Source organism: Melospiza georgiana, chromosome 2 (assembly GCF_028018845.1).
Source record: "Melospiza georgiana isolate bMelGeo1 chromosome 2, bMelGeo1.pri, whole genome shotgun sequence".
NCBI lineage: Eukaryota > Metazoa > Chordata > Aves > Passeriformes > Passerellidae > Melospiza > Melospiza georgiana.
The window spans coordinates 119,619,296-119,633,080 of record NC_080431.1 but is presented as its reverse complement, the minus strand read 5'-3'; the positions used below and the strand labels follow the sequence as shown (position 1 = coordinate 119,633,080).

General features: G+C 45.1%; 1 protein-coding gene across 1 annotated transcript in view; it reads left to right on the top strand.

Annotated features, from left to right (window-relative positions):
• Window positions 1-10,756, top strand: part of MRPS6 (mitochondrial ribosomal protein S6) — a 43,932-nt gene extending 33,176 nt beyond the window's left edge. Inside the window, exon 3 of the mRNA XM_058019316.1 lies at window positions 10,151-10,756. Within this exon, the coding sequence (XP_057875299.1) occupies window positions 10,151-10,334 (184 nt within the window). The 3' untranslated portion in view covers window positions 10,335-10,756. The remainder of the gene's footprint in view (window positions 1-10,150) is intronic.
• Window positions 10,757-13,785: the final 3,029 nt, after the last annotated feature.

Genomic DNA, 13,785 nt, shown 5'->3' with positions numbered 1-13,785 from the left:
CAGCCCAAAGCTTCTCCTGTGCAGGTGAACAATGCCAGCTGTGCCAGCCTTTCCTGCCAGCAGAGCTGCTCCATCCCTCTGCCCATCCTGGAGCCTCCTCTGGGCTCTGCAGCAGCTCCAGCTCCTCCCTGGCTGGGGCAGCTCTGCAGCTGGGAAATCACCTGAGGGGCACAATCCCAGCCCCAATCCCCATCCCAGTCCCATTCCAGTTCCTATCCCAACCCCAGATTTAACCCCAATCCCTCTCCTGATCCCCACTGGCCTCAGGGGGCTCTGGGATGGAGCAGATCCATCTCTCCCCTCCCCGGCCCTCCCAAATCCTCCCAGAGAGCTTTGAGCAAGCCCCTCCTGCCTGCAGAGCCCCCAGAGCAGGTGGATTTTATGTGCTGAGTAAAACAAGGCTTTAGTAACCAATCATTGCAACCTTCAGGCAGGAAACCTAAGATCAAAGCCTCCTCCTCCTCCTCCTCCTCCTCCTCCTCCTCCTCCTCCTCCTCCTCCTCCTCCTCCTCCTCCTCCTCCTCCTCCTCCTCCTCCTCCTCCTCCTCCTCCTCCTCCTCCTCCTCCTCCTCCTCCTCCTCCTCCTCCTCCTCCTCCTCCCAGGTCAGATGTCCCCAGATATTTCTCAGTCCCTGTTCCTGCCCTCCCTGGCTGTGGCAGGATCCAGATCTCTGCTTTGCTGCAGGACAAGGTTTGGGTGCCTCTCTTTGGGATCTCCCACCCACAGCTGGCACTGGCAGCACTGGGAATTCCTCGGGATTGCATTCCTGGAGATTTTCCTGTGGAATTTTGCAGCTCCGTGGACAGGCAGGGTGGGTTCCTGCTGGACCATGCAGTATTTTATACTGGAAAAGAAAACATTCAGGAAATCAAACATTATCCATCAATAGGAAGTGATAAATCAGTTTTGGAGCCACCTTATAAAATCAGCCAGTTCTACTTTACAGCAGCTGTAAAAATATATATATATTTTGTTTTCAATAGGACAAAATTAAAAAGAAAATAAACAACTTTTCCAGACACCTCCCTCCCTAAGCTCCTGGACTTTCCATAAAATCCTGGAATTTTTTCTCCTCCCTAGCCAATTTCTAATTCTCCGGTGTCCCTTCTGGAGCAGGTTGGTGTGGAGTGGGACATTGGATAATCCAGAATATTCCAATTTTCCTTAGTCTTGGTTTATTCTGAATTATCTGAAGAGGCTTCTGTGAGAATTCTCATGAGTGTCTGGGGGAGCATCTTGAATCTTCCAAAGCTTTTAATTTTTTGCTTGTTTTAGGTTTTTAATATTTTTAAGTTTGTTTTTTTTTTTTTTTTTTAATTTTCCTGACTCTTATTTAACTGATTTATTTTAACTGATTTATTTAACTGATTTATTTAACTGATTTATTTTTCTCTAGCATGTAGTTAGTTGGAGATTTATTTTCCTATAGCATGTTGGAGATTTGGGATGGACACTCAATCCATTATTTCCTTGGACCTCCTGGCTGGTTAATTATATGCAAATGAATTTAATATAATGGTATAAAAATGAATGGAATGGGGCTGGGGCTCAGCTGGGCTGCTGGAAGCTTCCCTGCCCATGGAATGATCTTTAATTCCCTCCAACCCAAACCATTCCCTGATTTTTTCCCTGAAAATCTTGTGCAGGTTTTGGTGGGGATTTTAGAGATAGGGAAAGAGTTGAGGTAGAAAATACAAATTGATAAATCAGCAGGAGGGATGGTTGGTCCTTAAAAAAAGGGTTTTTTTCCCTGAACTCTGGAGTGCTCCAGCACCATCTGGGATTTTGGGGATATGAAGTGAATACAGGCTTGTTACAAACTGAACAATATCCAGGAGACTTCCCAGAGAAAAGGAATTTTCTGGCAATTGCTGTGTAAAGCAGATTTCTCCAAGCCTGCCCAGGGGGACTGTGGCCCTGAGCTGTCACTGGCAGGAGCAGTGACTCTCCTGAAGCCCCCAGATCCTACAAACAATGGGATTATCCTACAAACAGTGGGATCATCCCACAAACAATGGGGTTATTCCCTGTCAGGAGATCCTGCTCATTGAGGATGAGGTGTTAAAATTTAGGTTTGTCTCTGAAATGCGTCTCTTTGGGCATTCTCCTCCTTTCGTTTTATTTATTTTTTTGGAAGACCTAATATTGACAGGTCTTGCCTGTAGCTCATTATGAAAATTTGGTCATTTTGAAATTATGAAATGAGTTTTGGGAATTGTGTGGATTCATTAAAGAGTCAAACTTTTCAATCCCTGATTTACTGATCTTTAAACTGAATTAGCCACTCATTCATTTTATTCATGGTGGAACATGAATATTTTGGTTTTTAAGTATTTCAGAGGATGGTTTGATATTGTAACAATTCAGCTGGTGGCTGGATAAAATGTGCCAAGGACCAGGTTCTAGGTATGGAAATTTAGGTGAGACTTTGAGCCTGCCTTGCCCAGAATGTGAAAAACCAGGGCAAGAATGTATTTCAATAAAGATTCCCGACCTTTCTCTCCTGCTGGCCCACAGATTTGTGCCAAACATTTCTTTTACTCATCACTCCTTGTTATTAACGAGCTGCATTTTAATTGCTTTTAAGGTGCTTGGTGGTTTTATTTGTCCCAGAGGTGTTTCTGGCTGGCACAAACAAAACCCACCTGATTTAAATGAGGTGAGTGGCAGGTTTTGAATGGAAGGAATGTTGAAGGCAGGCTCTGTTTGCTGTTTGAGATGCTCCAGGAGCTCTGAATCCCTCTGAGCGCAGCAGAGCAGATTCCAACAGGTTGTAAAGTGGTAGTAGCGCACCGGGGGTGGCACTTTGTGGTTCTGTGTTTGCTCTGGCCCTGCCCCAACCCCACCCTGGTGCCTCTCCATGGCTCAGGGGATGTTTGGGGTCACCCTTGGGCTGGGGGGGTTTGACTTTGGACAGGATCCAAAGGCAGCTCCAGAACAACCAGGAGAAACCAAAACAGATCCACACGTTCCTCTGGGCAGGTGGTGGCTCCAAGGATCTGCAGGAGCTGGGACGGGGGATTGAGGTGGAATTTGGAATACTGGGGTTGGAATCTCAGAGTTTTTGGTGGTTTTTAGCCCCACTTCAGTGATTCCATTCTTAGCTCTGGAGCAAAGTGATGCAGCTCAGCCTGCTCAGGGTTTGGGGGCTGATGGAGCACCAGGGCCTTCCCTTCTCCTTGGTTTTGGGATGTGTGGGATTCCCTCTGTTCCATCTGCCTGGGACACAGGAATGTTTCACACCTTTCTCACCACATGTTCATCATTTCATTCACTTCATTTTATTGAGTTGCACATTTATTTCTGTGGCAGTGCCCAAGGCCAGGTTGGAGCAGCCTGGCACAGTGCAAGGTGTCCCTGCCATGGCACGGGTGGCACTGCATGGGTTTCAGTTCCCTTCCAACCCAGCCATTCCATGACTTATGACTTCTCCAGCAAAACTCTGATTATTCATAACAATTCCCATGTTCTATTTGCCAGTTTTTCATTGCCTTGTTGTTTCTTTTTTTTCCTTGCTTTCAAATTGGAGTTTGAAAAGATGGCAATTTTCTTTTGTTATTTGCTTGCTTTGCCTCTTCATCTTTTTGTTTTGCTCTTCACTCACAGTTGTCTCCTCAGCCCCCGTGCTCTCTGAAATAGCAAACCCAGGGCTTGCTTTTGTTCTTGCTGAGCTGCATTTTGGGAACTGAGCAGGAATTGTCACCCAGGAATTGCATTTTGGGAATTGAGCAGGAATTGTCACCCAGGAATTGCATTTTGGGGAGTTCATCAGGAATTATCATCCAGGAATTACATTTTGGGGAGTTTATTAGGAATTATCATCCAGGAATTTCTGAGTTGATCAGGAATTCTCAGCCAGGAATTGCATTCTGGAGAGTTTTTCAGAAAGTGCATCTGGGGAGTTGATCAGGAATTATCATCCAAAAATTGCATTTTATGGAGCTGATCAGGAATTCTCATCCTGGAATTGCATTTGGGGAGTTTATCAGGAATTATCACCTAATTTGGGGTGTTCATCAGGAATTACCACCAGGAATTGCATCTGGAGAATTGATCAGGAATTATCATCCAGAAATTGCATTTTGGGCAGTTGATCAGGAATTCTCATCCAGTTTGGGGTGTTCATCAGGAATTATCATCCAAAAATTGCATTTGGGGAGTTTATCAGGAATTATCACCCAGGAATTATATTTTGGGAGAGTTTATCAAGAATTACTACCCAGGAATTGCATTTGTGGAGTTCATCAGGAATTACCATGCAGGAATTACATTTTGGGGAGTTGATCAGGAATTGTGATCCAATCTGGGAAGTTTAACAGGAATTATCACCCAGGAATTACATTTTGGGAGTTGATCAGGAATCCTCACCCAGGAGTTGCATTTTGGGGAGTTGATCAGGAATTTTTTTTGACTGCTGTGGAAACATTTCCATATAAATTTTCTTACATGTTCAGGCTTTGCCTCTCCCCACAGAGCAGCTGGGCTTTGGAAGTTGCACAATTCCTTTCTAAACCTCCTGCTTGTGGCAGGATGAAATTTTCCACGTGGATGGAGAGGTTGAAGTGCCCTCTGATCATCCCCACCACCTGGGCGCAATGTGATTGCCTTGATTTGTGAGAGTGAAATAATGGTAAATAATGGTTACCTGTCAGAAATGTTCTCTGGAGCGTTCACAGGTTTGAACAGCCCTCTCCCCACCCTTTGCTGAACCCAAATTATGCAGAGTTCATGTTTTTTCTTCATTCTCCAAACGTGTTTGGCCTCGCTCAAGTCGAGCCTCTTGATGCCTTTCATGGCTCTTGAAGACCAAAGAGGGCAAAACAAAAACACATGAAAGGAGCTTAATTAATCTTAAAAAGGAACTTTTTTTCCTTACTTAACCCCCCTCAAAATAAATTTAAACTAAATGCCCAACCCAACTTCTTGTTGCTGTTTGGATTTTAGAACATCTTGAGCTGTTTGGGCAAAAAAAAGTGTCCTGGCTGTGCAGTGCACTTGGATGAGAACAAAGGCAGCTGGAATGTTTGTGGGTTTAGGCACATTTGGAGTATTTTCTGCTCAGCTGATTGTCTTCTTCCACTAGATGGGGCTTTCTTCATTGATGAGTTGAACCATTACTTTTGCCCATGTAAATATGGGATCAAAGCCCTGCAATGTTTGGGATGTTTTCTCCTTTCCACCTGAGCTGTGGAAGTGCCCTTTGGAATTTTGGTGCTTTTTAGAGGCCCTGAGCAGAGCTGGTGATGTGAGGGCACCAGAATCCCCCAAATCCTGTGGCACCTTTGTGAAAGCTCTTTATTGAGTGTGGTGGCCACTGGGCTTGGTGGGGTGGCAACCAGCCACCAACTGAGGGGGTTGGCTTTCATTTTAATTTATTTTGCTCTTAATGATCTTTGAATTAATGAAACATCTTTCCATGAGTCAATCAGCTGAGCACCAGGTGCCTGTGGATGGAATTTGGGAAGTGCCTTTCCTGGTGCTGTGGGTGTATCTCCCCCAAGCTCCCTCTGGATCATTCCCATCATTGCTGTGGCTCAGTTTTGGTCATTAAAGTCCAGCTTTTGGGTTGGATCTGGTCCTTGCCAGATTTTCAAGGAATTTCCACTGCCATGTTTGTAAAAGCTAAAGGCAGCACTTGTCCTGGTCCTTCTGACAATCCATGAGCTTGCCCTGCTGAGGAGGGACAAAGCAAATTCCCCCATTTCCATGGTCCTAAAAATGAACATTCAGGTAGCAAAAATTTAAAAAAAAATTATTTTTGTGGAATTACCTTAATGAGGACAATGTGGAGCTCCTCCTGCTCCTGCTGTGGTTTCCTCCAGGTGTTTTTTGCTCCTTTCACCTCTGCTCTTCCTCAGAACATTTTTTTTCCTTTGGATCTTCCACCATCTCACAAGGGAGACATTTTGGGGCCAAAACCTTGGGACCCCACAGCCTCTTCCAAGGCCACCACATCTGCACTGCTCCCCTTGGCCCAGAGTTGCATTCCAGGAGGATTTCAAAGGGAATTTTCATCCAGGATCCTTGAACTCCTACCCTGGCCACCTGAAAGCAACAGATTTGAGCATCCTTAGGACTCAAGGTTCAAACAATTTCTGGCTTGAATTTGGTAAATTTGAGAAATGAAACCCGGCTCTTTTTTTGGTCCTCTTTATTTTTATTTCCCTCATATGCAAAGGCACATCCTCCTTTATTCGAGACCATCTTACATTTTAATTTTTTTTGGAGTTAATGCATTGTTTTAATGTGTTCCAGTCTGCTCCCCTGCATTTAAATCATCCTTGTGTTTGCAGTCAAGCAGGAGGACAAAAATAACTGTGGGCTCATGGTGAATCAGTGGAATTTTCCTGCATTTCTCCCCTGGTGACTCCTGGAGAGCACAAATGCTTTTTGCATTTCTCCTTGCAAGAACGAGGTGCTTTCCCTGCTGCATTCCTGTATTTTTCCCTGGCTTTGTCTCGCTGGGATTTGGGGTTGTTTACTGCACAAACAGCAGAGTGTGGGGTCACAGATCACTGCCTGCAACCAAGGTTTGAGGCTTTTAAACCCCCCTGGCCTCCTGGCAGCTGATTTCAGTGTGCAGGTCTGAGGGGAAGGGGCTCACATCTCCTCAGGGATGTCATTGTCCATTGTGCTGCTCATTGTTTTTCCAGCCCTTCTTTCTTTCCTGAAGAAATCCAATTTTTTTTTTTAATTTTTTCTTTTTTTTTTTTACGCTGCTTCTCTCTCCCTTGTCTCTCCCTCCCTTTGTTTTGTCGTGGCACAGGGAGGCAATCTTGCTCACGTTGGAGAGAGGTGGTTGTTTTTGAAACCCCACGTTTTTCCCAGCGCCTGCAATTCTGATAAAATACCTTTTCCTGAGAGGAGTCAGAAAGATCTGCTGGAACAGCTCATCCTCCCTTCCCCCCCTGCTCTCCTTGGCTTATCAACAGTGCGTCAGTGGAAATTTCCACCCTTTGCTAATGGCAGAGAAAGCACAAAGTTGCAAAGCAGCCTTTGGAAGGGGAAAAAAAACAAAAAACAAACCAAAAAACAAACCAAAAAACAAACCAAAAAACAACCCTCTCGCCGTTTTAGGAGCACAATGAAAAGCAGCAGATGAGAGCTGGGCAGAAATGGAATGAATTCAGGAGGCAGGGCGGGGATGGCAGTGGGATCAGGGAGAGGGGCAGGAATCTCCAGCTGGAATTCTGGAGGTGAGAGGATCTGGGAGGCTGCAGAGCTCAGGTGGCATCTGCTGGGTTCACCGGTGGTTTTACCAGAGCATCAACCCCACATTCCCAGATTTCAGGGGGCGCATCCTCGGATCCTGCTGGGCTGCACGTCCACACCATTGGCCAGGCTGGGAAATGGTTCCTGTCCCTGAACTCCATCTCTGCCCTCTGGAGCCCACAGAGCTCCCAAAAGCCAAATGTTGTTGCTGTGGGGCTTTGTGAGGAGGAGGAGGAGGAGGAGGAGGGAGCCCAGCAGAATTCCCCCAAATCCCTGGGACCATCCTGGGGCGATTCCTGCAGCTCGGGCACCTGGAATGCTGGGCTGGCTGGGCTGGCACTGCTGCCCTGGCTCCAGGGACACCCAGCCAGTGCTGGGCTCCTCTCCCACCTCAGCATTTGGGGTTTCAGTGGGTTTTCACCATCCTACCCCTCCCACGGAGAGTTCTGGACTTTCTGGGCAGGGTTTGGGGATGAGCTGGGACTGTGACGTGGCTGCTCTGTGAGATCAGGGTGGTGGCTGAGGGAAAGTGTTCCTCCCATGTTTTCCAGGGGTGGATTCTGCAATCCTGAGCCACTCCTGGCCCCATGGGGCTCTTGGGGTGCAATATTTGGGATGTGATGCAAAAAACTGACCCCAGTGCAGCCTGAAGGGCACGAGCAGGGCTTGTTCACAGCCCCACCTCCTTCAGATTCCCAATTTCCTTCTGGTCCTGGGGATTTCCCCTCCAGGATCACCTTTGGGAACATGGGATGCTCCTGCTGGAGCTGACTTAGGAAAAACCCAAAATTCCTGTAGAGCAAAGTCCTCTGTGTCAGGGGCAGTTTTGGGATGAAACTGGGGTGTCTGGTCCTGCTTGGACAACGTGTCTTCATTTAGAGGTGTCACTTTTGGCTTGTGAGGTGCTCCATGGGGGGGTGGGCTGGGAGAATTGGGGGATTCTGGAATGGTTTGGGTTGGAATGGAGCTCAAAACCCATCCATGGAATGGTTTGGGTTGGAATGGCCCTCAAAACCCATCCATGGAATGGTTTGGGTTGGAATGGGCCTCAAAACCCATCCATGGAATGGTTTGGGTTGGAATGGACCTCAAAACCCATCCATGGAATGGTTTGGGTTGGAATGGGCCTCAAAACCCATCCATGATCCATCTCTAACTTATTCAAAAGTCCTTCAAAAATCCCCATAAATCTCCTTGGGTCAGCAGGGCCGGACAGAGCTCCAGGAGTGTTGGGACAACATTCCCAGGGAAAAACTGGGAATTTGGGGGGTCTGGATGATCCTGTGGGACATCTTCCAGCTCAGGATATTACATGATTCCACCAGAGTTCAATTGAACTTCTCATCATTGAAATCAAGCTAGCCCTGAGCTTTTATTTCAAACACCCCAGGTACCAAAATGTGAGAAAAAACTTGGGAAATCCCATTTAAAAAAACTCCACAGGAACAGAAAAAGCTTGGGAATTCCCATTTTAAAAAACCCCACAGGAACAAAAAAAACTTGGGAATTCCCATTTTAAAAAACCCACAAGAGCAGAAAAACTTAGGAATCCTCATTAAAAAAAAAAAAAAAAAAAAAAAACAAAAACACAAACAACAACAAAAAAACCAACAACACCAAAAAACTCCACAGGAGCAGGAAAAAATTAGGAATTCTCATTTAAGAAACCCCCCAGAAGAATTCCTTGAATTGCAGCCCAGGTATTTTGCTGGATTTTGTCCCAGCCCAGGTATTTTGGTTAATTTGGTTCCAGTCCAGGTATTTTGGTTAATTTTGTCCAGCCCAGGTATTTTGGTGGATTTGGCCCAGGGATTTTGGTAGATTTTATTCCAGCGCAGTATTTTGGTGGATTTGGCCCAGGTATTTTGGCTGATTTTGTCCCAGCCCAGGTATTTTGATGCATTTGACACAGGTATTTTGGTGGATTTTGTCCCAGCCCAGGTATTTTGGTGGATTTGACACAGGTATTTTGGTGGATTTTGTCCCAGCCCAGGTATTTTGGTTGATTTGGTTCTAGCTCAGGTGTTTTGGTGGATTTGGCCCAGGTATTTTGGTTAATTTTATTCCAGCACAGTATTTTGTAGGATTTGGCCCAGGGATTTTGGCTGATTTTGTTCCAGCCCAGGGATTTTGGCTGATTTTGTTCCAGCCCAGGTATTTTGGTTAATTTTTATTCCAGCCCAGGCATTTTGGTTAATTTTGTCCCAGCCCAGGTATTTTAGTGGATTTGGCCCAGGGATTTTGGTAGATTTTTTCCCAGCCCAGGTATTCTGGTTAATTTTGTCCAGCCCAGGTATTTTGGTGGATTTGGCCCAGGTATTTTGGTTAATTTTATTCCAGCACAGTATTTTGGTGGATTTGGCCCAGGGATTTTGGCTGATTTTGTTCCAGCCCAGGTATTTTGGTTAATTTTGTCCCAGCCCAGGTATTTTGGTGGATTTTATTCCAGCCCAGGCATTTTGGTTAATTTTGTCCCAGCCCAGGTATTTTAGTGGATTTGGCCCAGGGATTTTGGTAGATTTTGTCCCAGCCCAGGAATTTTGGTGGGGTTTATCCCAGCCCAGGTATTTTGGCTGATTTTGTTCCAGCCCAGGTATTTTGGTTAATTTTTCCCAGCCCAGGTATTTTAGTGGATTTGGCACAGGGATTTTGGTGGGGTTTATCCCAGCCCAGGTATTTTGGTGGATTTGGCCCAGCCCAGGTATGTTGGTGGGGTTTATCCCATCCCAGTATTTTGGTGGGGTTTATCCCATCCCAGTATTTTGGTTAATCTTGTCCCATCCCAGTATTTTGGTGGGTTTACCCCAGCCCAGGTATTTTTGGTTAATTTTGTCCCATGCCAGTATTTTGGTGGGGTTTATCCCAGCCCAGTATTTTGGTTAATCTTGTCCCATGCCAGTGTTTTGGCTGATTGATTTGCTGTGCTTCTCCTTGCAGGTATTTCCTGATAGACCTGGAGGCTCCTCCTTCCCTGGTGTCCCCCATGATGGATCACCTGGGCCGGGACATCGATGTCATCAGAAGAGCTTTCATCAAACGCCCCCTGGCCAAGGCCGAGGAGTGCAGTGGCATCCTCCCAGCCAGCCCCGAGCACAAACTCCTCTCTGCCAAGAAAAACTGAAAATCCCAGCTGTTTGAAACCTTTTTTAAACCCATCTTTGTGATAACTCCATCACAAAAAACAATCACTTTTGGCCATGGGATGTGTGTGGTCTGTCACAGGATCTTCATTGCTGTAACAATTGAGGTTTCTTTTTGTTTAGAATAATTGGAATAGTTTTAATCTGGGTGCTTATCTTGCTGTTTGACAACTCTGCAAATTGATTTGCTTTTCCTCTCGGAGCATTACATTGATAATGGAGATTTCTGCAGCAGCAGGATGCTATAAATAGCATTTTTTTTTCCTGAGATTACTCCAGAATATGGAGATTTACATGAGAGATTAAGAAGTCTGCAGTGGAAATATAGAAATCTAGGATGTGATTTGGTGGGGGTTTATTTCGGAGGAAATAAAAGGCAATAAAAGTGTGGTTAAAAGTAAAACCTGACTGTTTTTTGTTTTTTTTTTTAATAAATATTAAAAAAATCCCAAAACTTTCACTGCCAAAAGCCACCTCATGGTCCTCAAGGTAAACAATGTTCAAAGCACGGGTAAAAATTCCTTTTTAGGTAAGGCCAGAAAATTCCAGGTGGGAATTAGAGACTCCCCAAGCTTTTGTAGGAGCAGGAGAATCAAAGATGCTTCATTTTGCCATCAAGTGCACATTTCAAACTGGGAAAAAACATCAGAATAAAGTGTTCATGTGTCTTTTCTGCCTTTCTTTTGTTGAAAACAGGAGGAAAATCTGTGTTATTATTTTTATATATATAAAGACCTTGTGCTCTCTGATGTAAATCCAGTGGTTGGATCATTTCTAGGGGGCTTTTGTGCTCTTTTTTTTTCCTTAGATATGGAATTTTGGAAAGGAAAAGAAACCAGTTCTTCTGAATATCTTAAAATTTTTTAAATGCATCAGAAAAAGAATAACATTTTCTTTTTCCCTACATCTTCCTTTAAGAGTTATGAATGTCTGGATTTGTGGGTTTTGTTTGGGGGTATTTTTTTTTTTTTTAATTTAAATTTTATTTTCTTTTTTCTTTTAATTCTCTTTTTTTTTTTTTTTTCCTATTTGATTTTTTTTCTTTCTTTTATTTTTTTTTTCTGGAAAAATCATTGGAAGGACAGAGGGAATACACTGCACACTGCCTGAAGCTGAATCTGTGTGAGAGGTGCTTTAATTGCTGCCTGCTCCAGGCAGAGCTTTCCTTTTCCAGGATTTTTCCTTGTGGGACAGGCCTGGCTCCCAGCCAGGGATGAGCTCAGCCAGGAGGAGCCCTGGATTTTGGGGATCTGAGCCCCAGGTTTGGCTCCCTGGGCTGCCCTCCCTGCTAAAAATTCACATTTTGGGGGTACAAAGTGCCAGCTGCAAGAATGTGGCTTGCCCAGGGGTTTCTCAAAGGTTTTCTTAATCACAAAGTGGACAGAAAGTTTGGGGTTTAAAGGGATTTTGCCTCAGACCTGGAATTTGGGCCCTGGATTTGGATTGAGCAGGAAGGGGAATAATTTAAGATTTCAACTCCACTCCATTAAACTCAGCAGAGGCTGCAAATGTCAAAATGTTGCTCATTCGTCCTTTCTTTGCTGTAGTTTTAAATTTTCCAAGTAATTTGTCCCGATTTCAAGGTTGATCCCCAAATCCCTGGGGCTGGCACAGCCCTGCCAGCCCATGCAGTGCCAGCTGTGCCCACCTTGTGCCCAGCCCAGAGCACTCAGTGCCACCTCCAGGGCACACCTGCAGGGATGGGCACTGCAAAGCTCCCTGGGCAGCCCCTGCCAAGGCCTGGGGTGGCAGTACCAGTTGTTGGTTTCTCTGGGTCTGGACTGAAGGCACTTGGGACAGTAATTCACGTTCACACTCAGGTGTTTATTATCTGTTATCAGTAAAACAGTCTCACTGCTGTGAGTTCTGCAGCTTTTCATTAGAAGGCACAAAATGGCCAACAAGCTCTTTAAGACTGAACTATCCAATGAAGAACTGACACCTGGCTTATTTCCCTTTTAACCCAATAACTGATCCCACAGAGCTGCAATGGGGACTTTTCTGCCCAATTACAAAATGCCACCCAAACCCATGGAGAAGGAGGAAGAAGAAGCATGAAGAACAAGCCCAGGACAACACCCTGTGCCCTCCATCTTGCTGCCATCCACAACAGACTAAAAACCCCAAAACCTCAATTTCTCACCAAGTGATGCACCTACACTGCTCTCTATAATCTATTTCACACTTTTGTGGATGCCAGTTTATGTTGAAGTCTGGCAAACTTTCTCCATGGATGAGGGTCAGAGTCAGTGCTGCCCTGGGGTCAGGGCACCCAGAGCAGACACAGAAATATTCCTGGTGCCCTGGGTTTCCACAGCAGGAACTCTCCTGCCACATTGTCTGGTTTTTCTTTATAAATTTACCCCAATAACTTCTTGTTTGAGCTCTTGGACACCAAGGCAGAATTAATAAGAAGTACTCAGTTTCCTCCCAAGAAAAGATTCTGTCACATTCTACATTAACATGGGTCTAGTTTTCCAGTGGAGGACTGCACGTTTTTAATATTTTTTTTAAAATTCAACTCTGAAATGCAACAAGATTCTCAATGATTATGCAAGTAAAAGTCTCACCAAGTCCACAGTACCCTTCAATGTGATAAGGCTTAAAAGTTGCTACATTCCAATAATATTTTATGGTGATCTGCCTGTCTGAAATGATTTCTCTGTATGGGAGCACTGGTGGTTCAGACTCCTCAATTCAATGTGTGTGTCTGCATGCTCTTAAAATTGAAATATGCGCAGCAGCCAGCCAAGACTTCACACAGTTAATGCTCAATTTGTAGACAAGAGTCCTGACATTACTGATCATATTACATACATTTTCTATAAATTACTCTCTCCAGGATTTTTGTCCCATTTTTGGGACAAAAATTGTTGTCTCATTTTGTGGGGTGGCAGGAGTGGGACTGCAGTGGGGTTGTCCCAGCAGCGCCCAGATTTATTCATAAACCTCTCAACTGCAGGTACAATTTTCTTCATAACTGATAGTTTTAATAGAGACTTCTAAATTTTTTGTTGTTGTTTTCATAGGAGGTGGGGTGGGGGTTGCATTTGTTGAGCCCAGTCAGCTCCCAGACCAGGAGTTGGATATTTTGGGAAGTGAATGGAGGTGAGGGGATCAAACTGGAGCAGTGCTGGACTGAGCAAACAGTTGTGCCAGAGGAAAAAAAAGGGATATTTGTGCCCTGAGGGACCATAAATCCCTGTGGAGGAAGAGAAACCTTGGGATGTGTTCCAGCCTTTTTGGTTGTCCTTAGCCCAATGTGTCCCATGGGCTCTGAGAGGTTCTGGATGTCCAAGAGTAAAATTTTGGGACAGTGGAGAGCCAGAGGAGCTGTGCAGCCACAGCATGGCCTGAAATGTCCCATTCCATGGCCTGAAATGTCCCATGCCATGGCCATGGCCAGGCCCAGAGCAGTTGGAATGCCAGGAC